The 26,979-nt window shown below is 44.0% G+C and overlaps 1 protein-coding gene across 1 annotated transcript in view; it reads right to left on the bottom strand.

Annotated features, from left to right (window-relative positions):
• The window catches only part of CACNG4 (calcium voltage-gated channel auxiliary subunit gamma 4), a 61,773-nt gene that overhangs the window by 9,029 nt on the left and 25,765 nt on the right, over positions 1–26,979 (bottom strand). The window contains exon 2 of the mRNA XM_037914636.2: positions 7,688–7,771. Coding sequence (XP_037770564.1) covers positions 7,688–7,771 — 84 coding nt within the window. The remainder of the gene's footprint in view (positions 1–7,687; positions 7,772–26,979) is intronic.

The raw sequence follows: 26,979 nt of genomic DNA, 5'->3' as shown, positions 1-26,979 counted from the left end.
TACACGTGTGACATCTGCAAATTCAGGTAATTAAGCCCTTTGTCTTCATGACACAGTCTTGCTAGCATCTCTCTCTGTCAGCTGTCGGATATTGAGAATAGTGTATAGTGAGTATTGGCATTTAATTGGGATCATTTGTCAGTCTCTTTTTATTTATTTATATGTTAGGCACTTTCAGGCCATCCACCAACATGGTATCTAAGCCACCATGGGAGAATTTAAACACTGCCAGGGCAGGCCAGGCATCAAAACCAGGGCACCCCTAGGTTAGAGAACAACAGAAAGGAATGAGGAGGGGAAAACAAATGGAGTAAATGAAATGAGCTTAAACAAACAAACAGGAGGAAGAAGAGGGCTGAATACACAAACAAAAGGAGGAGGAGGAAGAAATATGGTAGAATGCACTAGAAATAGTGATACAGAACAAAAAAGAAAAGAGGGGCCTATGGGGGTGGGGAGTGGGAATACACTGACTAAACTGTGCTGGAAACCAAGAATTGTAACAAAAACATAAAGGGATAAAGATTGGTGTGTGGGGGGGGGAGGGCGAGATTTTGTAACAAGGGCCACAGAGAGGTCAATGTGCAAAACAGAGAAGGAGAAATCATCACGGGGGGCACAAAGGCATAAGGACATGAAGGGGTGGGGTTGTTGGTGGCTAGTACAGAGTGGGAACCCAGATGACTCTAAAGGATCTGGTTAGCGGTGAGTAATGGGAATCTAGTACGCTAACTGCAATGTGTCGCACGAATGACGTGTTCTCTCTTGGGTGAAATTTCGAGGCCCATCTCCTTGTTTGGCAGGTGTGGTGAGCCAGGCCCATTTCCCTAGGAGAAATGGCCAGATGTAGTAGCTGAGGTTTCTCATTTTAGTTTCAGTGGCAGTGATTTGCCCACATTAGCCAAGTACCTTCTAACCTGGCTGTTTGCCAGAGCTCTCCGCGGCTTCAATCCTGCTCCCATGGTAATGAATGACAAAAACTCTCATGCACTGCAACAGGAGCAGGCTTGGGCACCACCATCATGATGTATTATTTGTACTGCAGTAGCGCCTACGAGCCCTAGTTGTGGACCAGGACCCTACTGTGCTAGGTTCTGTACAAACACAGAACAAAAAGACCCTCCTTCCCTAAAGAACTTACAACTGTTTTGAACTGTAGTTGTGAGAAAAGTTTGCATCCTGCCATACTTGGCATCTTGGCTCCATAAGGCCTGTTTATGCTGGAGATATTTTCTAAGCAGTTATAAAACTGGTTCAGATAAAATAATGTAAACCTATCTAGAGCTGTTGCGTGGATCCAGTTTTAGGCAGCCTGAACTGGTTTTAGGATGAATATGCAAAGAAAATATATTTCCATTATTGGCTGATTTCTTGCTGGGACACATGGTCTGCTACACCTGTTCCTGCTGCTGCCTTCTATTTTGCTTCTCACACAATCACTTCACTCATTTTACTGTCATCTTATGAGTCTCAAAGCAGCACGTGCAGCTCACACAAGCTCTGGTGCTAGAAACTGTGTGAATAACTGATTTTTTTTATTTGCCAGCAATTCCAAAAAAATGGAAGGTATTTGTTTTGATTTAGAGCTTTTTAAGAAGGGTTTTTAATTAATTAAAAATAAAATAAAATTTAAAGCAAATTTTGAAATGAAAAGTTGTTTCAAATAAAAACAATTTGGTGAATTTGCAAAATGTTTCACTTGACCTGAATCTGCATTTTTCACCAAAAGTTTCACCTGAAAAATTTCACCCACCTCTCCTGTTGCTATCATAGATAGTGTCTCCTCCTGTCTCTTGGTGTCTCTCAAGTAACACCTCTGAAACATGTGACAGTGGACTCTGAAGCTTCCCTGAGAGAGGCAGTGCTATTTAGACCTTGTCTAAACATAAAGTTTGTACTGACATAGCTATATTGGTCAGGGATGTGAAGAAAGCCTCACACCCTGGTAATAAGTGTACTAACAATCCCTCCACTGTAGATGCAGCTTAGGATTACCATACGTCCATATTTTCCCGGACATGTCTGGCTTTTTGGTTCTTAAATCGCCGTCTGGGAGGAATTTTTAAATGTCAAAAAATGTCCGGGATTTTGCCATTATTATTTTTCCCCAAAGAAGAGTCGATCATTCAAGAAACAGAATGAATGTTGATCATTCGAGAAAGAAAGTGAATGCTGATCACTCAAGAGAGTGCCCGCTTTTCCCACCTAGCTCCCAGTGCTTGCACCGCAAACCAGCTGTTTCGCACGGCTGGGAGGGAGGGGGAGGAAGGGGAACGCAGCGCGCTCAGGGGAGGAGGCGGGGCCGGGGCGGGGATTTGGGGAAGGGGTCCAATGGGGCAGGGAGGGGGCGGAGTTGGGGAGGGGACTTTGGGGAAGGGGTTTGAATGGGGGTGGGGAAGGATTGGAGTTGGGGCGGGGCCAGGGCCAGGGTGCCTCTTTTTTGAATGTTCAAATATGGTAACCCTAATGCAGCTGTAACACCACAAGAGTGCTATGCTGCTCCAAGCCAGTGTCATAGGTGGTGGTCAGACATTGGCAGGACTCCTCTTTCTGTCGGCACACGCTGTGTCTACACTGGGGGCTAGGCCGGCATAGGATGTGCAGTGTAGATAGTGCCTTCTGTTAATCTGCATGTCCTGTTAATGGGGCCATTCCCCAGGGCATCCTGAAGGTTGGGATTCCACTCTAGTGTCCCCATTTATTTGTGGTGTATAACGTAACGTACAACATAAGGACCAATTGTCAAGATTTTCAAAAGCAAATAGTGATTTTTTTTTGGGGTGCCCATCCTGGGGAGCCTTAAAGGGGGCTAGTTTTTCAGAAAGTGCTGAGCACCAACCCTTGGAATATCAGCACCCTTTAAGGTGCTTGGAGCTGGGCACCCAAACACTAAGTCATTCATGAATATCTTTGTCAAAGGCAGAAAATTCATAGTAATAGAGTCACACTCATTCCCCTCTCCAATTCATGCTGTTCATTATGATTTCACTTAAACTAAAATGACTTCCTTAAAATGTTGCTCTATTACTAGAGAATACTTGCTACAGAAGCCAAATTCACAGCGTGGGCTGTTCTACTCCTAATAATTAGCACCCTGGATAATATTTTCTTTATTAGTTAATTAACACACAAAGAGTCAAAACATGGCATTTTCTTCCCACACAATAGTACAGAGTTTTCCTTCTACAACATGTATTTTTGGTCCTGAAGTTTAAAAGCAGCTCATGTGTACTGTGCAGAGTTTACATATGTCTCCCCATACTGGTAATAAAATGACAACACATCAAAAAATATTAAGGGAATCCAGTTTTTGCTTTCTCCTCTGTTTTTTTCTTCTTTACTGTCCTGTCTCTTTGCATAGAATTTTCTGCGCAGCTATCCCTTATGACACCTCCGATGGTAAAGAAACTGCAGCACAGTTCCACACTTCTTGACACAGGGCTCAGAAAGGTCTACCTTTCTGTCCTGGCTTTTACTTTCCCCTGGAAGGGCGTAGCTACGTGAACAGTGTGGGTTACATTTTCAAAAATGGAAGCTGCAGACCACTGTGCAACAGCACATCCCTGGCTGCATAAGCAATTCCCGACTGCTATGGGCATGCATTGCAGAAATTCCTGCACAGTTACCCATGGGCCCCGATCTTGCAAGCTGCTCTGTGCCAATGCAGAGCCCCATTCAGTGGGGCTCACTGGGGCCCCAACATCACACATCAATTAAGCAAATGTTTACATTCCACTGAAGGGAATAGGAGTTAAGCCTATGCTTAAGTGCGGTGCGGAACAGGGATGGCTTGCTGAATCGGGGCCTTTGAGCAAAGGGGGTCTACCTGTGGAGCAGTTTGCAGGTTCAAAGTCTAAGGGCCGTATTTACAAAGGTATTTAAGCGCCTAAATATGCAGCGAGGCACCTATTGCAAGTTACAAAGGCACCTATGCAGGCTGGGTGCCTAACTCATTTTTAGCTGTGTAGTAGCCGTGTTGGTGCCAGGAGATTAGAGAGATAAGGTGGGTGAGGTAATATCTTTTATTGGACCAGCTTCTGATGGTGAGAGAGACGAGCTTTCGAGCTCCATAGAGCTCTTCTTCCCATCTGGGAAATGTACTCCGAGTGTCACAGCTAAATACAAGACGGAACAGGTTATTTAGCATAACTAATTAACACATATTTCAAGGGTCCATTCAGTGTAAAGTGGCCCCTTAACACCTCTCCAGTCATGGGGGGAAGCTGGGGGGTGTGTGTGATTTAAGTGGGTTATAGATTGTTGTAATAAATCCAGTGTTTCTGTTAAGTCTGAAGAAGAGCTCTGTGTGATCTCGAAAGCTTGTCTCTCTCACCAACAGAAATTGGTCCAATAAAAGACATTACCTCACCCACCTTGTCTCTCTAATATTCTGGGATCAACATGGCTACAGCAACATTGCATAGAACTTACTGTTCAGATGTATATTTTCTTGATTTCCACAAGCACCTGCAGTAGCTGCAGGTGGAAGAGCAGATGCACTTTTGCAGAACCCTGATCTTCTTTTTTTTTTTAAAATAATGCCCCTTTTCTTTCACCTACTTGACTTTTATTGTCTTAACACAGTTTGGCTGGGATAACTTGTGAGTGGGAGAGCCACAAATCATAGGCGCCGACTCTGTGGGTGTTCCGGGGCTGGAGCACCCACGGGGAAAAATTAGTGGGTGCTCTGCACCCACCAGCAGCCAAGCTCCCCGTCCTGTCCCACCCCACCTCACCTCCTCCTCTGCCTCCTCCCCTGAGCGTGCCACGTCCCCGCTCCTCCGCCTACCTCCCAGCACTTGCCGCCACCAAACAGCTGTAGCAAGCTCCGGGAGGAGTGGGAACGTGGCGCGCTGAGGGGAAGAGGCAGGGCCGGGGCGGGGATTTGGGGAAGGAGTCGGAATAGGGGCAGGGAGGGGGTGGAGTTGGGGCGAGTACTTTGGGGAAGGGGTTGGAATGGGGATGGAAGGGGGCGGGGCATGGGTGGAGTCGGGGCAGGGCCGGGGACAGAGCGGGGTCGAGCACCCACCGGCACCAGTAGAAATTGGCGCCTATGCCACAAATCATATGAATGAGTGATGTGGTCATTCCATACAAGAGCCAACAACATCTCTGTTCTCTGCTCTGTGAGTACGTGCTTTGTTTATGGCACAGGTTTAAAGGAAAAGCTCATTTTGACAATGTTTAAAGTGTTACAGTTGATTTCACTGGTAGTACTGTCAAATCCTTTCACCTGTAAAGCCAGGTTACCGTAGCAAATCTCAGATCTCTTACCAGTATAATTTCTTTTCTCTACTTTTGCCTTATCCTAGCTACCACATGTGGCTGGAGGAATTAGGACATTTTTTGTGCCGGGTTCCTTTTATTTAAAAAAAAAATATATATATTGTCAATAGGAGAACTGCTCATCAGGATTTAATCTTAGCAGTTACACTTACCAGTTAGATAGTGGACGGAGTGCAAGTGTGAAGATCAAAGGCGCAAAATAAATGCAGTTTATTATTACAGAGCTCTCCCAGCACTCTAAAAAAAAACCCTACCCCCACGGGGGAATAGCTCCCAGCGTTGGGAGTGTGGCTTCTAGCATTGGTGCACTGTCTACACGGCCACTTTAGAGCGCTGAAGCTTACGGCGCTCAGGGGAGTGTTATTTCACATTCCTGAGCGCTGTAAAGTGGCAGTGTAGACAAGGCCTTTGTCATGCAGTCCATGGACAAAGTGCTACGAATACATTGGGGTGAATTCTCCTTTCAGTTACACCAATGCAACTGCATTGGTTTGGTGTGTCCTCTATGGAATCAGCTGTTCCATTGTGGTAGCTCCAGAAATCATACGCCTGTCAACTTCTTACCATGCTGTGCTGTGTTCAGTCATCTGTTGTTTAAGTCTCTGTGCAGGCCTGTGTGAGGAACTTTTGTAAAACCTATACCTAGTGGGGTTACTTTTACCACAGAAGATTGAGTACAAGTCTTCTGTGCACATGTGAGCAGTGATGGCATCTGTCATTTGTTTATTTAGTGGGACGTCTCAATGGTAAATAGGAAAATTGAAGTGTATATAAATCTCTTGATGGTACATGGGTTTTTAAACACACACACACACACACACACACGTCTGATTTAAAGCCCATAGAAATCAGTCTGTTGATGTCAGCGGGCTTTGGATTAATGTCCCATACTACTAACAATGTGAAACCTTTTCGTTTGTCTTTTGCCTGTTTATAGTACACTGGTATCAGTGAAGCAGGCTGTACATCGTTTAACCACCCTCTGAATCCTGAAAAATCCTGTGAACCTTCTGAGCTTAATGCGATCATTCTGCTGTGGCTTTTTGATGCCCTTCACCTGAACAATTCAACACATAAATGGGGCCTCCCTTCCTGCAGCCCTGTCTTAACTGCAAATTGATGAGGACTTAAAAGGTGAGCCCAATTTTTTTTAATGCCAAGAAATTGAGAAAAATATGTGGTGAATTATATTGAAATTCTGGATAAGAGTTGGGGATGTGGCAAAGATGTCACAGATGGTCTGATCCTTATTCTAAATAATGGAAAAATATCTACTTCTGTTTGTCTAGCTAGGCCTCCATATGGCCCTTATTACTGTAATGTCTTTGCAAGTGCCAGATCTCACAACCAAATGGCTTAAACTTTCCAAAGGTCTGAGTCGCAAATAACTTTACACAAATATAAGACTGGGGTACATTTTTCAAAAGTGCCTAAATGACTTAAGCCCCTAACTCCCATTTTCAAAAGGGACTTAGACCCTCAAAGGTATTGAAATATCAATGGGAATTAGTTGTCTCAATACCTTTTAAAAGTTTGGGCTTTAGGCAGGGGAGTGGTTCCTACCAAGCAACTTTCCATGGATTACTGCGGGCGCAGTGATGTCCAGATACTGAACTCCACGTGCTTTGAGATAACTGAGCAGGGAACTGCTCCCTTGGTACACTGTGACCTATAATGAGCTGCCATGACCTTGCATTTGACCAGACAACTTTACTCTCTCAAAAGTATCTCGCGGGTGCGGGGAAGGGGAAGAGAAGGAGGAGGAGTGAGAGTGCAGTGACCTGACCACAAAGTATACTTTTCAAATGAGAATTTTTTCCACACAGATTAGCAGGGCTGAACCTGGAACTATTTACCCACCTTTCTCTCCCTGTACACATAAACATGCATATCCCCGCCACCCCTCCGGAGTTTGAGATTTGGATGAAATGGGCCCCTGGTCCCAAATACCAGTGGCTTTGATATTGAAAAAATAGAGCTGGACTGATGTGACTTGGAGAACTCACAATCATGCCCATTTTTGACTCATCTGTTATAGAGATTGGTCCAAGCTACACCATTGCAATTTGGGGTGTGTTTGGAGCCAAAGTCCCTGGTCTCCCACTCCCGAATGTCACTTTTATTAACATCAATGTGATGTGAGTATTGAGATTTCCCAGGGTTATGGTTTGGGCCATTATATGGTCTGGGGCCACTTGCAGTATTTGGATTGGATCAAGGCTCAGATTTCAAACATCTCCAAAGTCTGGGGTTCTTTGGATCTTTGCAGTGTGGCGCAATCTCTATGGATGAAGAAACCTTGGTTTCTCAGTTAAGGAAGGTTTGTATCTAGCTACCCCAACAAGCTCACCTGTCCCTACTGCTTATCCTTGTTAAGGAGGCATGTTATTTTGACACTTACGGAGAAGGTATTCCGAGCTGTCATGGTCATAGTCATTGTCCTCAGGGAAATGATTGATTCGGAAGCAATGTCCTTTGTAGATTCCTAAACAAGAACAAATCAAACAAGACATTGAAACACACACACAGAAAAAGGACCTTTATAAATGGTCGTCTGCTAGTTCTGCTCCATTTTCCCCCCCTCGTGAGACATTTATTCTCCTGTAGCGTTTGGTCTTCAATTTCCTCACATCAACAAGATAATCTAGACACCAGTCTCACAGTGAGCTTCATGTGGACCCAGGGATCCATCCACAAAGTGCAGGAGCAAGGCCCAAAGGTGCAGATCAGTCTTTGTGTTTCTATTATTCATTAACCGGTGCTCTCACGCTAGGGAATAAAATTCATCCAAGGTGAGTTATCTACTGCACAGAAGGGTTTGGTGTTGTACAAACAAAGATTTGAAAATCATCATATACCATTTTAGCAGGAGCACAGCTGCATTTTCTAGGACAGGGGTGGGCAAACTGCGACCCACATCCGGCCCGCGGGACCATCCTGCCTGGCCCCTGAGCTCCCGGATGGGGAGGCTAGGCCCTGGCCCCTCCCCTGCTGTCCCCCCTACCCCGCAGTCATGCTGCCGTGTGGGCAGCACTCTGGGTGGTGGGGCTGCGTGCTCCGGCGGGGCTGCGCGGCAGCATGTCTGGCTCCGGCCGGGCGGTGTGGCTGCCAGACATTGCTGCTCTGAGCGGCATGGTAAGGGGGTTGGGGCCGGTGGGTTGGATAAGGGGCAGAGGGTGCTGGGTGGCAATCAGGAGACAAAGTGCAGGGGGGGGTTGGATGGGTTGGGGATTCTGAGGGGGGCAGTCAGGGGGCGGGAAGTGGGAGGGGACGAATAGGGGGTGGGGGCCAGGCTGTTTGGGGAGGCACAGCCTTCCCTACCCGGCCCTCCATACAGTTTTGCAGCCCCGATGTGGCCCTTGGGCCAAAAAGTTTGCCCACCCCTGTTCTAGGATATGGCTGTGGATTTATTTTACTCATAATAAGGATTTTCTAGAAAAGAATGACTCAGCCAGGGGATTTCTGCTGTGCTCTTTGGCTCTCAGCTGCAGGTCTTGCTACTACACAGTTCGTTGAATTCATTCCCAGGATAAAGTGGCACGGCTACTTTATTTGTGATAACTGCTCAGGAATATTCTCTATAATTCATTTCAATGGCTCTAAACAACAGCTACGTAGCTCAGCCTGTGTGTGTAAATGACCCACCTGAATTGTCTGCAAGATGAGTCACAGCAGTTCAGTTGCGAATTAATATCTGCTAAGCATATTTTGCAGTACTGCCCTTTGTTTGCTCTAGGCTGGTTTGCTGCTCTTTTATGGCTCTTAAATGAGGCAATCTGTCCAAAATATAGTTTTTAACCATCTCAAAAGCTTATTTTTACAGCAGTTCATTAAATGAAAGTGACTCTTTCTCAACACAACATACTCTCTGAGCATCTGAAATCGGGGTGGTTATTTCTTTGAGATGCTTGGCTGTGTCCGGATGCCAATTTCCCTATTCAGACATAATTTTTCCTCCCATTCATTTTTTTAAAAGCGATGTGTAGGAGAGGAATGTTTTGTTTTAAGTCAACGTTTTCCAAACGTTGTGACTCCCGACACAGTTAATGAAGCATTGCCCCTTGTTGCAAACAGGAAATAACTCTAGTATCACAGAGAGTATGATGTGGTAAGTATTCATAAATGCTGGCTTTTTAATGGCAACAGCAGTATGGCGGACTATGTAATTCAGGAGATTCACAATGAGTTATGGAGCTGTTCACTGCTCAGTAAGGAAGTCAAACGCAGCCCAAATTGTTATAATCTGTCAGCTGTTTTTTTAGCTTATGTGCAGCCACCTGGTGATCTCAGTTTTGTTCCTGAAAGACCAGTGTCTTGATAACAAATCTTGATTTTTCAGATGAGGCCATTTTTGGTAGTGTGAACAGAGAAGCCAAGAACTGGATGGATATCAAGACTTGGACTTCGATCTCATCCTTAGAGGGGCTTCCTTTCATGTAGGGGTTTAAACACATTGACAGGGTAAGATGGGGAAATATTGCACTGCTGCTACCCATGCTATTCCTGTCCCATGGATAGAGCCTTTCATTTTCCAGGGCCGTGCATCTGGAACATTTCAACACCAATAAATTCACATGAAAGAATACAAACAGGTAGGTAAACATGATGAAGCTACACAAGTCAGACATTTCTAGAATACATCTAGATTTTAAATCCCCTTCCAGCTTTCACGGGTGTTGGGATCTGGGGTTTCCCTTTGGCAACTTATAGAAGGAATAGGCAGCTGTGACATTTGAAACTGAATCAAAGTCTGGATTCCAAAACTTCTCTCCCAGTAAGTTTGTTGCAGTTCAGATCAAGGGTTTGGGTTCCGACTCTTGTCTAACATCTGGTATTTGATGGGTAGTAACAGCAACAGGCTAGATACATTTTGTAAGCTCAGTGGAAGCTTACAAAAATCTCTGCGTGGCTCAACCTCACTGTCAAGAACTCCCGTGATATATTGGTTATCACCCAAATTGTTGTTGTTTTTTGGCCACATAAACTGCAATAGGCTACAGTAACAAAGTTTGTGGCAGAACTGACCCAAAAAATGCAACCAATATTTTTTCATAGGACTAAACTTTGAAATCAGACTGGTGCAAAATTCAGAGCAGTTCACGTGGAGGCTGTAGAAAAATGGTCAGCCAGGAAATTGTGGTGAGCATAAGAGCATCTCTTTGCTTATTAGCACAGCTGCAGAGTCTTCTCTTTGCTTGAACCAATTAAAACAAAAATAAAGTAACTAAGGACTGTACCAAAACTGAGTTTGAACAAAACATGAAGCACTTCCCACAACAAGTGGTAATGGCCTACAGAAAGTACAAAAGCTGTGAAATGTAGAAGAAGACAGAGGATTCCAGTACAGTGTCTAATATCTGTACCCTAGAGTACAGAGTGGGGACAGATGTGGGGACCTGCATGAAAGACCCCCTAAGCTTATTTTTACCAGCTTAGGTTAAAAACTTCCCCAAGGTACAAACTTTGCCTTGTCCTTGAACTGTATGCTGCCACCACCAAGCGTGTTAAACAAAGAACAGGGAAAGAGCCCACTTGGAGACGTCTTCCCCCAAAATATCCCCCCAAGCCCTACACCCCCTTTCCTGTGGAAGGCTTGATAAAAATCCTCACCAATTTTTACAGGTGAACACCGACCCAAACCCTTGGATCTTAAGAACAATGAAAAATCAATCAGGTTCTTAAAAGAAGAATTTTAATTAAAGAAAAGATAAAAGAATCACCTCTGTAAAATCAGGATGGTAAATACCTTACAGGGTAATCAGATTCAAAACATAGAGAATCCCCCTAGGAAAAACCTTAAGTTACAAAAACAGGAATATACATTCCATTCAGCACAGCGTATTTTACCAGCCTTTCAACAAAAGGAAATCTAATGCATTTCTAGCTAGATTACTTACTGACTTAACAGAAGTTTCTGAAACTGCATTCCCGATCTGTTCCTGGCAAAAGCATCACACAGACAGCCAGACCCTTTGTCGTTCCCCCCCCCCAGCTTTGAAAGTATCTTGTCTCCTCATTGGTCATTTTGGTCAGGTGCCATCGAGGCTATCTTAGCTTCTTTTACAGGTGAAAGTGTTCTGCCTCTGTCCAGGAGGGATTTTATAGCACTGTATACAGAAACGTGGTTACCATTCCCTTTATTTTTATGACAGTCATACAGTTATCCATCTCTTTCAAACTGAGTATTTGACTAGCTTAGCAATCATGGCACTGGTATTGTTCTGGGCTTTCTAGTTAAAGGCATGCCTGAGCAGTGATGTTCAGTTCCAGATCTGAACTTTCCAAAGGAAGGAAGGGCATACAGATTCAAGCTGCCAATTCAGGCCCATAAGAGAGACTAGACTGACCAGTTATCTTCTGACCTAGATCTGAACTTTCCCAAAATCCTGGGCACCAGGGATAAAGACGGTGCTACTTTGCTGCCATTGGAATTCGGGTTTCAAGGATTCTTTTCCTCCCTGTATTTTCTTGACCATGTGTTGCAGCACCAACAGCCTTATCTGGATTACCTTTAATCATCCTAGTCATTCACCATGCTCTGTTCTTGTCAGTAATAACATTCCCTAATGATTTATAAAAGCATTTCCAGCGCAATACTGGAAGGTGGAGTCCTTAAATATTTGAGAGTACTAGTCAAGGCTGTCCATGCTTTTGCTACCTCCCTTCCTCCCCCCCAATCCTGGAAACTATACGCCAGGGGATGGTTCCATGCTGTTAGTGTTTTGTTGTCATTTAACGTACACTTCCACCATGCAAGAGGCTGGCACCATTACAGCAGAGGGCATTTAGTGCAGGGTTTTTGTGTCAATAGCACTTTTGTGCCTTTCAGCTCCAAGCATGTGTTTAGAGAAGGAGATGTTCATAGCAGCGGGAGGAGAGATGGTTCTGGCTGGTCCCCCATCCCTCTTCATTAAGATTCTGTGCTGCATTTGTAGGGTCCTCCTTCAGCCTCCCCATTTTCCCTTATTGATGAGATTACCAAGTTAAGCATCAATTTAGACACCTCAGACAAAAATCGTTATTGTCCTCTCCAAGGATGCCAGTTTTCTATCACACACTTTGAGCAAGCTACCCCCTGCAGTACCAACCCAACACTATCCTACATCAGCCATGCTGTAGTATGTTGTACCTCAAATCTCTACAAGTAATAGTGTAAAGTGAAGTAACAGGGGGTAGCCGTGTTAGTCTGTATCCACAAAAACAACAAGGAGTCCGGTGGCACCTTAAAGACTAACAGATTTATTTGGGCATAAGCTTTCGTGGGTAAAAACCCCAGTTCTTCAGATGCATGGAGTGAAAATTACAGATGCAGACATAATATACTGGCACATGAAAAGAAGGGAGTTACCTCACAAGTGGCGAACCAGTGTTAACAGGGTCAATGCGATCAGGGTGGATGTAGTCCACTCCCAACAATAGATGAGGAGGTGTAAAGTGAGGGGAGTTTGGAGAGGGGACAGTTGAGTGGGGAAGAGCTAAGGCTGCAGTGCATGATGTGTAGCAGACCCTAGCTGTGACACTAGCAAAGTGTGTGCCTGTGGATGGAGGAGAACAGGGCATGCACTCTCAGGTGGTTTAGCTTTGCCTTTACTGGGGTTTGAGTCAGGTGTGATATGTGTGTAGCAATGCTAACTGCTTCACAACAATGTGTTTTGTGTAGTCACAGAACGAATGCAATGTGCTCCGGCTATGTTGCTTGCTCATTTGCTTTAATTAGCCCATATTCTATCCTACACCTGTACAAAGGGTAACAAAAACCAGAAAATGTGATGACATCAATGAGCCGATGCACAATTTGCTTTTACCAAAGCAGCCTTCATTTTCAACTTAAATATCATTTATTTTTAGGTAAATATTAAAAAACAGTGGCACATCCTAGCTATCACCCAATTGTCTGATTTCTTACAGGTGTCACACCAGAAATGGATCTTGAGGCGGGATCTGAAGGTGGGTCGAGAGTTGGGTTTATTTCAGGTAGAGGCTGCACTCCAGGCACAAGGACCGTAATTTGCATGGGGATGGGCAATGGACGAAGGCTGCCCTGTTGTTCCCCTTGCTGTATCGGTTCTGAGGTTAAACCATGGAGGGCAATTTCCAGGGCTGACCAACAGCCAAATTTTACAGCTAAAACCTGACTGTTTAATAGGCACATCTTCTGAAATCATCAGCCAAGAGAGGGTTGATTCGAGGGTAACATTGCAAACAGCAGGAAAAGAAGGGTAGCAATTATAACTGAAAAGCTACAGGAGCACAATGTCCATCTAACCAATAGCCACACATTTTTATTATTATTTTTTAAATAAAATACTTTTGCATTTCTAATTTGAGGAAAGTAAAAAATACATCCAGTAACAGAGAGACACCCAGGATAGCTAGACCATATCTGGGGAGAATGGCAATTGTTACATTTTTTTAAAATTTTTTTTTTTCTTACATCGTTCTCATGCCTGGCAAGTTCTGAAATATTTTGCAGCGTGGCTTGCAAACTAAGGAGATTGCGTACATCAGAAATTGCTGACTCTCTCTGCAAAGTTTAGAATTGGTGAGCCTGGCTGTGCTCTGCATTCATTACTCTGGTTTTACACTGGCAAAACTATACCAACCTCAGTACAGTTTCACCAGCAGAAACCACAGTGCAGAATAAGATCCACAAAATTTACTTTTTTTCTCTTATGCTACCCCTTTTTGACTTGAATGATTTGCCATTATTCAGGGTCCTGTGGTTTCTTCTCGTTAGGAAGAGAAATTGATGGTGGAGCCAAGTATTTCTTTGATGCAATCCTGTATATTTACAAAGCATGTACAAAGTCCTGTTTCCCTGAATGCAGCAGGAATTAAACAGTAGGAAACAATTTCTATGCCACCTTTCCAGATAGCACCTAGCTCAAATTCACTCTCTTAGCATTTTCTCAGGGTCATGCTACCATTACTTCTGTGACTGTGTCTGATGCTTCCTTGCTGCTTCTCTGAGTCTGCTTCTTTAGTCTTTTCTCCTGCTTCTCTCACAGACATATACAGCTCCATCAAATAAAAACCCGGGAAATCCCTCTTCCCATGTAGTTTGGATACCTGAGCGGCCTCACACACGTGCCTATATTTTGGGTAAAGATTCCCATTATTTCAGCTGGTTCCATAAAGGAGTTTAATGGCTTCTTAAATTAAGGGTGGTAGTTACATCCCTCGGTTTCAGCTAGGTTTTACCCAAGCCATAAGCAAACTATCAAATGGCCAGTTCAGAAGGGACTTGATGCTCCTAAGACATTCCGGTTCAGAATCTGTTACATGTTCCTTATGTTCACGTCTGGGGTTTTGCTATTTCCAGCTGCCCACTCTGCTTATAAAGAAATAGAATTTTCTTGACTTGTCACTTTCTACATTAATTTATCCATAGGTCGATTGTTTATCCCCTGCTGTTCTCAAAGAATTTCATGGGCTTTTATTTAAGTGCCTCAAACAAGTACAGATTTTGTGAGCCTTTGCCAAAAGATGTTTAATGCTGTCATTATAAAGGAAATCATGCCCTAACAGATGCAGGTGGTGTGCAGAACATGCCAGGTGTGAATTGGCCATCTCACACTGGCTTCATTGTCAGGGAGGGGGAAGCTAGTGGAGAAAGAAACCTTGGGAGGTAAAATACACATTTATTGGGTCTTTCGGCTTTGAAAGCTGTATGGTAGTTGAACAATCTTCGTGATGCTCAAAGACCCAAAGTCCAGCTTCCTTCTGAAAGTCACTGACAGTGGCTGAGGCAGATGCTGCATGACACCCTTGTGAGTCCTGACAGTTTGGCCACATCCTGGTTTGCATTTGCTTCATCTTAAAGGTCAGTTTTATGAATTGCACTGTTGATGCACAGAGCCTTAAGTCACATCTTTTGTAATAGCGGCCACAATTGAGGAACCCACTTAAGCGCTGAATTGGGGCAATGTTCTGTAGTGGAAGTGGGTGGGGGGAAAAGGGGGAACAATGGTATCACAGGTATTGCAAGATCCAGGAGTTGTTTCCTTACGTAATAGAACCTCACACTTGGACTTGGACATTGGATTAATTCTAATCCATTCACGTTTCCCAAAAATCTAACATGGGGCCAGATTCTTCTATAAGGACTCTGCTACTCGTGTTGAATAGTCTCTTGCTGCTCATTGGAATGAATGACTTATGGGGTCAGGTACCTCTCAGATTGTCAGCACAATGTGGCCCATCACGATTTAGGGGCTCACTGATGCTCTCTCCTTGATGCTCTGTCCAGCAAACAGCATGTGCCCTAACTTGTAATGAAAAGATCTTTAGAAAAAAAGATGGTATTGCAACTTCTAAGTATATTTTTCTATGAATGAAGAGTAAGGCGGTGGCGTCACCTGCTGCTCTCATCACAACCTGAACCTTTGACATCATGACAAGGATAACTTTAACCTCACACTGGCTGTTAGAAAAGCACCGTGTCAGGGATCATAAGCTAGAGGTCTTCTGTTCTCTTCACTGGGGGGGGCACGATCAGTTTTTCTCATAAGCTACCCTTGTGTCTATTTAATATTTCATCACATCTGAGAGAAGGAAAATTCATTGTCTCTGTCCAGCATCTCCTTGTCCTAAAATTCTCATGTACTCACCCTACCCTCTCTTCACAAGTACAGTGCTAACTAATCCTTTGCATCTAGCCTTCTGCACTCTGACTGTAATCATCAAGCCCTCTGCTGACTCCAGGCAGCAAGTTGATTTTGTGCCTTCTTTCAAAGGGTTTTAAGTCAGTTCTGGCTCCTCTTCCTCTCTACAGTCATTGAAGTCTCCTCAGAGCCTGGATAACCTCTACCTCTGACGGTTTCATCTCCTGTCTCTGTCTCTCTTTCCATAACTCTGAGAATTCATCTAATTTTTTAATAGTAAGGAATTACCTGCTTAATTAGAGTCTATAGGCCATATTCTGCTCTCACTGACACTGGAGCAGATCTGGGTTTACTCCGAGGTAACCTGAGATCAGAATCTGGCTCTGTGCCTTCTCCGTACTCTTATTGTGCTTCTCCGAAAAGGAAATCCTTGTTTTAAAATGTCAGCGTTAATGCACTGAATTTGCCTCCACTGTTTTCCTCAGCAGTTGTCAGCTCTAACAAACTCTTTGGGCTCTTCTTTTCAACCATCTCCTGTTGTCTGGTGGGACAAATAAATCGCCTTTTCCGGTCTCTGATTTTCTTATCTTCTGCAGTGATAAGACCCCGCCGCCCGATGGATCCTTTCTAATGCTCAGTGCAATGTCTCCCTCTCACTGATACAAGCTGAATAACTACCAGTGTCCGCTGAGTCCTGCTCCTGCTTTCTTTTTATTTAAATATAGCCCTTTTAAAAGCCCTGTTATAGCCCTTGAAATATGCTGCAGGGTGGTTTTGCTCCACATCCAAGCTGCAGCTGTGATCTTCTTTAGACCTACACAGCTTCAAATTAGCCGATGCTGGCAGAGGAGGATTATGGTCTGTTTTTAAACAGGGTTATGTTCTTAGCTGCCTCCATTTCCTACAAGTCTGGCAACGGCATATTCAATTCTAGGAACACTTCTCAGGTTATCCAGTCACTCCACATGCTCAGTACAACCACCTTGATCCCCCCAATTAACCTTAGTAATTCTCTTCTCTCCCTAGAGTGCTGAGTACCTGGAACACAGCTGGGGGCCACCTTCCAAACACCCCCTTGTGGCCAGAGGCCCCTCTACAGCACTTTTGCCTCTTTCCTCCTCTTCATGACCCTTTAAGAACTCAGTTCAAAGGTCGTTCAAAAAATCCCCTTTTAGGGTCCAATTTATTGAGTCCCCAGATGCATACTGACCCTCTAGGCCCCAGCCCCAGTTCAGTGACTCTCTCCTGATAATCCAAAAACAGAAGATCAACTCTCAGTCTTCATCCCAGTTTCAGCTGGACACAGACCCACCCAAACAGCTGGGCACAGTCTTGAGGGACTGTCTGTCTTTCTGCTTCCCAGCCCCTCCTGCCGGGAGTTTGTCGTTTTCCACAGTCTTTCCAGCTGGGCCTTTGCAGTCTCTCACCGGCTTGCACAGGGTATTTTCCAGGCTTCGCTCCTGAAGAGTTTTCCTCACTCTCTCCTGCTTCTTGAGCCCCCCTCACTGATTCTGGCGCTGCAGGAGACTCCTGGCTCCCAGCAATGTCTATGGACCTAGCTACAGGTTTCTGGACTTCTTCACGTCGCTGCAACTTCCGGCTCCTTTTGTACTGGAATCACCTGATTCCTCTCAGGTGGGGCTCATGCTGTAATCAGGGTTGGCTTAGCCCTAAGCCCTCCAACCCATGAGGCAGCTCACCGTGTCATAGTACCAGAGTCCTTATTTATCATGCATTGTCTATGGGGGAAGGACATGCGTTTTGCTCACCATTCTTAAGAGCTTCTGCTTTCACTAACCTCATCCACTGTACGACATTGTCTAGTCTTATTTCCCTTTGCAGTTTCTCCTTTGGTATCCTTCCATAAGCTCTATCCTTTTTCTTTGCTTGGAATCTAAATAGTTAAAGCGTTCTCCTCCACCCCCCTCACCCCTCGCTAATGGCACTAACTAGGCATTGCTATGATACTTATATTAATAGTTTTCCATAATAGTCTTAGCATGCAGCGTGGCTGGAGCGCCACATTTCTGAAGTGACCTATTTGGTGTCTTGAGTGTGCAACTTTTGCAGCCATAAATAGCAAGAGGCTCAGTAGTAGTTTGGGAAGCTGGAACTTCTTGTCCCCTGCCACACCCTTTTCTCTTCAAATGCTCTTTAATTTCACAAGGTTGGAATCTATCATCATCGCTGATCTCCAGCAAACGTTATTGAATATTCACGTCATCCTACGCAAAGTTCTCCAGCCACGTCAGAGAACTACTGCCTTACTCCAGGCACTGATGTCTCCTGGGATATGGTGCAGATGTTGCTTTCTGCATTGAATATTAATATTTTTTCTCATCAGGCAAATGTCAAATTTCATACTAACTGGGGCCACATGGTAGCTCTAGAAATAATAGCTTGCAGGCACCAATGAGGACAGCATCTTCAATCAAATATCCCGCATCATCCTGACTTCATTCATACTGGAATAAACCCAGAATACCCGCAATGACATCAGTGCTACTCTCTATTTATATTAGGATTGAATGGATTGTCTCCACCTAGACGTCAGATACATTTTCATCCAGAACAAAAGCCAATTCTTTCTCATTTCTCTTTCCTGGCCTCTGCATATGACAACATACACCAGGAAGTCTCTTTCAGGGCAGAGGATAGGCTGCTGCTAGTCTGTCAATCATTAGAGGGGCCTGAAATGTCAGTTTTGTCTGTTACAGCTTTGAGATCAGATAGTCATCCTGTCTGATGTAGCATTCATAATCGCAGAGTGACAACCCATATTTATTTTCACATTGTCAAACAGTGCTTTTCCCCACTGCTAGCATTACTAGGATTGAGTTTCCCTTAAGGGCGAGTTAGTTTGGTTTAATCAATCTAGTTTCCTATACTCTAGATTGTTATCAATTCTTCCTCATTAACATGGTGATCAACCAAGACTTGAGGGGACCCTCTTTTGTGAGCTCAGCACAATTCTAAAGCCTACATCCTGGTCCGTCAATTCCTCAGGAGAAAAGATAAAGGAATGGACATTTACGTCCTTCCAAATTCCCTCGTTAATTTATACTTTGACATTAACGTGGGCATATACAAGGCGTGAGTGCTGCTTTCTGAGGTGAAGTAAATATACTCAGCATACTGTTAAGGTCAGATTCCCTTGATCTTCTGTTGTCTCACTTTTCCATACACGTTCTTAAGATGCTGCCAACTCCCCACTAGCTCTTCCTTCTTTTAGCGCCTCTTGGAACTACAAAATCTCTATACTTAGAGCTGCTGAATTTCCTTCATCCACCTTGGTAGGAGAGTTGTGATTTGTAACTTGAACAAGCTAGCTTTGTAAATGGTAAGAACCAACACTCTGTGGCAATCTTTGAGGATGATTAGATCAGCTTCTCAAGTGTGTATCTGGCATATAACAGACCAAACAAAAAAACCAAGAGTCCAGATCTAAATGTCGTGGCTTAGACCCATCTCCAATTCTTCCTGGGCACCTAGACTTTCTTCACTGTTCATGTGACTTGTTACATTACATCACCAACCTAACTTTTTCTTGAAGGGAGGCTGTTATGCAAGGAAATGTTCACTTCCAGTGAGCCAGCAGCATTTGGACTGGAGCAGTCAACACCCTTTGACCCCTTCACAGTCCAGCATTCTAGGTTGCTCTCTGACTTTCATACTCACCTAGCACTTTTTCCATAAAAGCCTACAAAGGCTGGTGGGATACATTTCCACAGTACATGTTGGTGACATGCGATAATGGTATGGTTACTGGAAAGTAGAAAGAGTAGCTCACATTAATGTTACCACTTGTGAGATCTCATGATGAATCAGAAATGTACATGTCATCATAGTACTTATTTCCTAGCATAGACCTGATTATTAAGTCTGCTACAATAGCAAAGAACATCTTTACCTTGACAGATAGTACAGAAATTATGGCAAAGGAAAGCGTTGCCTTGACACATTAAAGGGAAATTGTTCTAAATTACCCTCTATCGTTTGACTCCTTTTCTTTTGTTAAACATATCCTTCTTGGATCCAATCCACTCAATTCCCAGGGCAGAGGCCACTGTACATCAAAGCTTTTCTTCATGACATCTGAAAGGATAGCGTCAGACTTCCTGTGGCACTGGGCTAAAAGCACAGGGCATGACATTTCTATCACTTGCCTTGGTGTAAAGCAGGAATAACTCAACTGAAGTCTATGGAATTACAACAGTGTAAATCTTGAGTAGGCAAGAGAGAATCAGTCCTGTTTGTAAAATGAGGTGGTTTGCAGGAGTAAAAACTATTTGTATGAGTAAGCTCCAGTGCTTACGTTGTGCACAGGTAAGAATCAGAACACAATACAAATGTATACAATAGAAAATAGTTGATTTCAGGAACTCCTGTAATTGCACGGGAACGATTGTAATGACTGGCTGGTGACATCACAGCTCAGAGCCATAAAGACAACAATCCCCATATAAGGTTACAAGCCTTTTTATTGATACCATAAAAACTTTCAAAGGAAAAGTGTTACATCTGGGAAGGTGTGATGCACAAGCGAATTAATCAACTGATTAGGAATGCATGGGGAATTTTGACTCTGCTGCCATCATGTAAAATTTCCATATGTCTCTTCAATCTGTGGTTATCCATCACCAAACTTTGTCTCTTTGATGACACTTTTTTTAAAAAATTGGATATTAAAGAAGTAATAAGGAAACATCACTCCATAAATCTTTTTAATTGTAGGGAATGCCTACAATATATCTGGCTCTACAATATAGCAACCTTGATCTGGGTCCTTATTCATTTCAGAGCAAACATGTTTTCCTCATTTCTATGCCAAATTATTGAGAGTTATACATAGAAGCAATCTCCAGAGATTGATCATGCACAATCAGTGATGCAGGACCGAAGCAAGACAAATGACTACAAGGGATCCAAAGGTTAGGAGAAGGAGATGCGACCAGCTGCTTCAGGTCCAGACCTTGATGATGGCTGCATTTCAGAGAACCTGAGCCAAAAGTTTCAAGCCAACCACAGAGCTGCATTAGCACAAAGGGTAGGCCACCGAGACAGACCATGCAATCGCCCTGAGGAAACTGTATTATACAGTTGGACACTCAAAGATGATGCCTAACCTTTGAAACATAATTGGGATGCAGTTAGAAAGACCAGGATCTAGAGTGAAAAATAAAGGGATCAAAAATGCTCCTGAAAATTAAGTGCAACCTGGGAAGAAAATATAAAGAAAGCAGGTCTGAAGGATATGCAAAGTCATGACCCTATTGCAGGGGTTCTCAAACTTCTTTGCACTGTGACCCCCTTCTGACAACAAAAATTACTACATGACCCCAGGAGGGGGGACTGAAGCCAGAGCCCACCCGAGCCCCACAACCCCAGGTGTGTGTGTGTGTGGCAAAACCAAAGCCTGAGCCCCACCGCCCCAGGCGGGGGAGCAAAGCCTAAGGCCAAACCTGAGCCCCGCTGTGATGGGTAGCTCCCCATTCCAGGGGATATATTGGAGTCCTGATATATTGGAGTCCCACTGAGCCCACCTGTTCCACCAGCTTGGGCTCCCTAACCCTATCCTGCTGTGCCAGGCACTCAAGCCCTCTCCAGCACACACATTCTGCAGCTGGGTGTGTCCCTACCTATGTGTAAAATAGACACTGAGATCAGCTCTGTGTGGGAAGACTCAGCTCAGGGATTGCTCAGCACTCAAGTGCACACCTCCTTTGGGATGCAAACCCAAAATTATAGTGTCTTGTGCTGCATAGAGATCTATACAGCGCAAGCTCATGAAATCCACCCCCTCCCTCAGTGTGGAGGAAGATATGCACATCTTTCCCCCCGCCCCATTATGAGTTACACAAACTGGTTTTAGAATGAACAAAAAACAAGTTTATTAACTACAAAAGGTAGATTTTAAGTGATTATAAGGGATAGCAAACAGATCAAAGCAGATTACTGAGCAAATAAAACAAAACACACAAACTAAGCTTATTTACACTAAATTAACTGGTTAATAGTAGCAAATTCTCACCCTAAATCTTGTTTTATGCAGGTTGCAGAGTTTCTTGAAGGTAAACTGTACTGCTTGTTGCTTATATCTCTAGGTAATCCTTTCCCAGGCTAAACCTTTCTTGCCTGGGCTCACCCCCTGCCACACACCCCTCCCCCTGCAGCTTAGTTCCTTTGTTTCTTCAGGTGTTCTCAGCAGTCTTCCTTCTTGGGTTGAGAGGCAGTGGAGAAGAACCTAGATTAACTCACTCCCCAGCCTTAAATAGGATTTGCATATGGCGGGAAGCCTTTGTTTCCCAGTTTAACCCCCAATCCCTCCTAGTGGAAAAATACCAGCAGTCCAAGATGGTGTTCAGTACTAGGTGACATGCTCACATGACCCTGCACTGTCAAAGCAGCATCCCAGGAAAGGTCTCAGGAAGGAGGGAGATTAGTATCTTCAAAGTCCTATTGTTCTCCCTAATGGCCCATTCCAATCTGATTGCATACTGTCTGGTGGGCGTTCCCCAGGTGAAAACACAGTTACATGGTCAACATTCCTAACTTCAGATACAGAAATAAAATTTTTATTAAGAGGATGTTAAAAAAAAGTGAACGGTACAGAGTTTAAGCATAGAAGTTTCTGGTTATCAGGGAATAACATACAGATTATCAAGGGGTGCGAAGTTTGGTTTAAAATTGGGTGGGGTAAGGAATACATAATCTGGAATATCTCTGATTGGGTGATACATGCATATGTAACCCACACACCTCTTGGGCGTGGTGTTCTGTCCCATATGGTGGCACCGAGACCACTTAGAGAGAGAGATAAAATGAGTCTGCTCTACAGCCTTAGCTAACAGCCAGTTGGCTCTTAGCTCATGCTGTAGAAGCTCATGCACTAAATTCTAGAGGTCCCCGGGTCTATCAGTGTTACATATACAAATTGGATAATTACATTCAGTAAATCATAACCTCTCCAATGATACCTGTCATTCCCCATCTTGCATAAAACATATCTTAGTTATGCCATATTCATATCAGAGGCATATCTCTATGAAGAATATGGGGGTGTTGCATCACACCTGCCACCCAGGGCTGAAGCCGTTGGGCTTCAGCTTCAGCCCTTGGCAGTGGGGCTTGGGCTTTGGCCCCAGGTAGTGGGGCTCAGGCTCCAGCATCATCCCCAGGCCCCAGCAAGTCTAACGCCAGCCCTGGCGACCCCATTAAAATGGGGTCTCGACCCACTTTGGAGTCCCAACCCACAGTTTGAGAACTGCTGCCCTATTGCATCACGGGGTTATTGTTGATTTAATGATAGTTAATTATTATTAGTAGTATATACAGGGCTTGAAATAACTGGTACAAGCCAGCTCCATAACAAAGTCAGATGTCTCCTCTCCATATTACTTGTCTAAGTGGAGGTGGCGGGGTAGAGATGGGGTACCACCTGTTGGCACTCAGAGATGGACTGAAAACAAGGGCCCAGCTACCTACCATGGTGCTGATTGCATAGAGATCTATGAGCAGCGAGAAAGGCAGGCAGCAGGGAGTGGCTGTGGGCAAAATTGCCAGAGGGGCCGGGGGTGGGGCGCTTCTTGCAAGGCTGTGGAGAAAATGCAGGAGAATGGGGCTGCAAAGATACAGCTTGGGAGGAGGAATGGGCAAGTAAAGGAGAAGGAGGAAGCGGAGGAAGAAACTAAAGAGAGGTGTGATTAAGGAGGAAGAGATAAGACCTCAGGGGGAGAAAGGAAGGAGGAGGTGGCTGTGGGGAGGAAGGGAGCTGTGGAAGAAAGTAGGAGGGAGGAAGCTATGGAGAGCTCAGAAAAATGAGGAGATGTTTGGGAGGATGGGCTGCAGGAGAGGAGAGAGCTTGACAGTTTGGCAGGGCTTTGGGAGATGGAGGATCAGATGGCTACCCTAGGTCTTTTTATGGGCAGTGGTCTTTGTTTTCCTTGAGTCTGAATCCCTTTTCAGCTATGTGTGTGTGTGCATACACCTCTCCACTGTTCCTTAACAATCACTGTTTGGCATAGATATGCTGATATAGTGACACGAATCAAAAAGGGTATACGTGTATGTATACAGTGGCTGGCTAATGATAATTAAAAGCTTACAATTGAAACATTTAATCCCCAATTGACTAAAAATTTTAAAACTAACAAGTGAAACAGCAATAATCAAAATGTAGACAAATCACAAACAAGATCAGTTTTAATGAACAGGAACAGAGGGGAACTCATCTGAGTCCTGGAACTGAAATTTTCTATTGTCTAAGGAAAGCTAGACATAAAAATGAGAGACAGCACAAGGCAGTGTTTGCTCTTTTAGCTTTAATTATTCATTAGATGTGTTTTCCTTTCTGCTGAGATTCAGAACAACACACTTTGGCAGGCTGCTCTTCAGTTTACAGAAGCTGTAACTTCTCTGTTACACCAGCTAATAAACACAACTGAATATAACTGTCTGGTTATATTTGCAGAAGTAGCCCTAGGAAAATTGGTTAATGAATCGGAAATGATTTAATCAATGTTATTCACTCCCAAGAATGCAAAGCATGGAATGCAAATCTGCATTGCACTAAAGCACAGGTCCATAAATATTTTATTGATAAGAGGTCTGAGTTCACGTCCTTACATCTGTTTTTTAGTTCAGAATCACTTCCGCTCTGAAATGCCTCAATCTCACAGAGGAAGGAATGATGGTGGTGGTAGTGGCTTGATAGAGTTCTTACAACTACAATAGCCACCTGTTGAAGTGAAGAAACAGACTGACAGAGCCAGAAGAGTACCCAGAAGTTACCTACTACAGGACAGGCCCAACAAAGAAAATAACAAAACGCCACTAGCCATCACCTTTAGCCCCCAACTAAAACCTCTCCAACGCATCATCAAGGATCTACAACCTATCCTGAAGGACGACCCATCACTCTCACAGATCTTGGGAGACAGGCCAGTCCTTGCTTACAGACAGCCCCCCAACCTGAAGCAAATACTCACCAGCAACCACACACCACACAACAAAAATACTAACCCAGGAACCTATCCTTGCAATAAAGCCCGTTGCCAACTGTGTCCACATATCTATTCAGGAGACACCATCACAGGGCCTAATCACATCAGCCACACTATCAGAGGCTCATTCACCTGCACATCTACCAATGTGATATATGCCACCATGTGCCAGCAATGCCTCTCTGCCATGTACATTGGCCAAACTGGACAGTCTCTACGTAAAAGAATAAATGGACACAAATCAGATGTCAGAATTATAACATTCAAAAACCAGTCGGAGAACACGTCAATCTCTTTGGTCACTCGATTACAGACCTAAAAGTGGCAATTCTTCAACAAAAAGACTTCAAAAACAGACTCCAACGAGAGACTGCTGAATTGGAATTAATTTGCAATCTGGATACAATTAACTTAGGCTTGAATAAAGACTGGGAGTGGATGGGTCATTACACAAAGTAAAACTATTTCCCCATGTTTGTTCCCCGCCTTCCCCCCCGCCACCCCACTGTTCCTCAGACATTCTTGTCAACTGCTGGAAATGGCCCACCTTGATTATCACTACAAAAGGTTCCCCCATCTTCCCTCCCTGCTCTCCTGCTGGTAATAGCTCACCTTACCTGATCACTCTCATTACAGTGTGTATGGTAACACCCATTGTTTCATGTTCTCTGTGTATATAAATCTCCCCACTGTATATTCCACTGAATGCATCTGATGAAGTGAGCTGTAGCTCACGAAAGCTTATGCTCTAATAAATTTGTTAGTCTCTACGGTGCCACAAGTCCTCCTTTTCTTTTTGCGGATACAGACTAACACGGCTGCTACTCTGAAACTTCCAAGGTGGACACTGTATTCCAAAATAAAAGTGACCTTCTAATAGCATAGTTTATATCAATATAGCTATAGAAGTGTAATCATACTGCTATAGTTTTGCTGGTCAATTTCCCTGTGTAGCCAAGGTCTAAGTCACTTAAGTGCTTTTCAGAATCCCACCCGGGGTGAGTTTTCCTCCAGGATGCAGGGGCATTGCTGACACAGCTGTAACTTACAGCTCCCTAAGCCAAGTTGTCTGCGTTTGTCCCCATATCTTTCTAATACATCCAATTATATAGTAATTTGTAGTTTCTTCTCTAAAGTCATGACTGTTTTAGTATTGCCAACTCCAAGCATTCAGATATCAAGAGCCAGATCCCCTCAAATTTGGTGAGATTGTCTTAAAAATGAGCTATTAAAAACAGTATAATGAGTGGTCTTTTTATTTGTCTTCTGGTTTTTGAGCTCTGGGGGACACTTTTTGAGCTTTAACCAGACAGTATGAAGGCTAGAAACTTATTTTTTTTTAAAATTGAGATTACATGATTTAAGGAGCTGTAAACTGGCCCCTGCAGACCTGGGGCTAGGGTTGGAAATATTGCAGACAATTCTTCTTTTGCTCTGAAAAATGTAATAAACATGTTCCCACAGAGTGACTGAGGAGCCTGCATATAATGTAATGGGCTAGACAGTAACTTGAGGCACAGTCCTGAATGAGACGTGGTGTCTAAGGTGCTCCATTCCAGGAGAAGACTCTAGAGGCATTGTGACTCAGACACACCTTTGAATCACAATTCCTCCCTTGCTCCCAGGGGATAGTAATGGCCTACACCAGGAGCAAATTATGGCCTTCCTTGCTCTGGCTCAGCTATACTTGGCCAGTGAGTGGGATGTGTGGATTCGTAGCTTAGACCATTCCCTGCCCACCTGCTCCAGGGGAGGGGAGTAAGTGTGCATACATGCCTGCTTACATCTATATACCCAGACCTAAGGTCTGGGTAGTTGGAGCAGGAGTGTAAGACGAGCCCTTATTTGCTTGCATGGGCATGCAGGCCAAGTCACAGTCTAGTCTTATGTAAATATGTTCTGAGGCTGACTCATATTGCTATTTCTGAGTCAGTCCATAAAGACTCGAAATATTGCATGGGTGTTAAAATTCTGCTTGAAGTTAGATTTGAAAGCCTCAAAATATATAAGGTTTGCTGTGTTTAATATCAAACTTGGATTTGATAAGTTCATTTACATTTGTTAATGCAAAATCAGGCCCTGATCCT

Source organism: Chelonia mydas, chromosome 14, assembly GCF_015237465.2.
Source record: "Chelonia mydas isolate rCheMyd1 chromosome 14, rCheMyd1.pri.v2, whole genome shotgun sequence".
NCBI lineage: Eukaryota > Metazoa > Chordata > Testudines > Cheloniidae > Chelonia > Chelonia mydas.
This window is presented reverse-complemented; position numbering and strand designations above follow the sequence as displayed.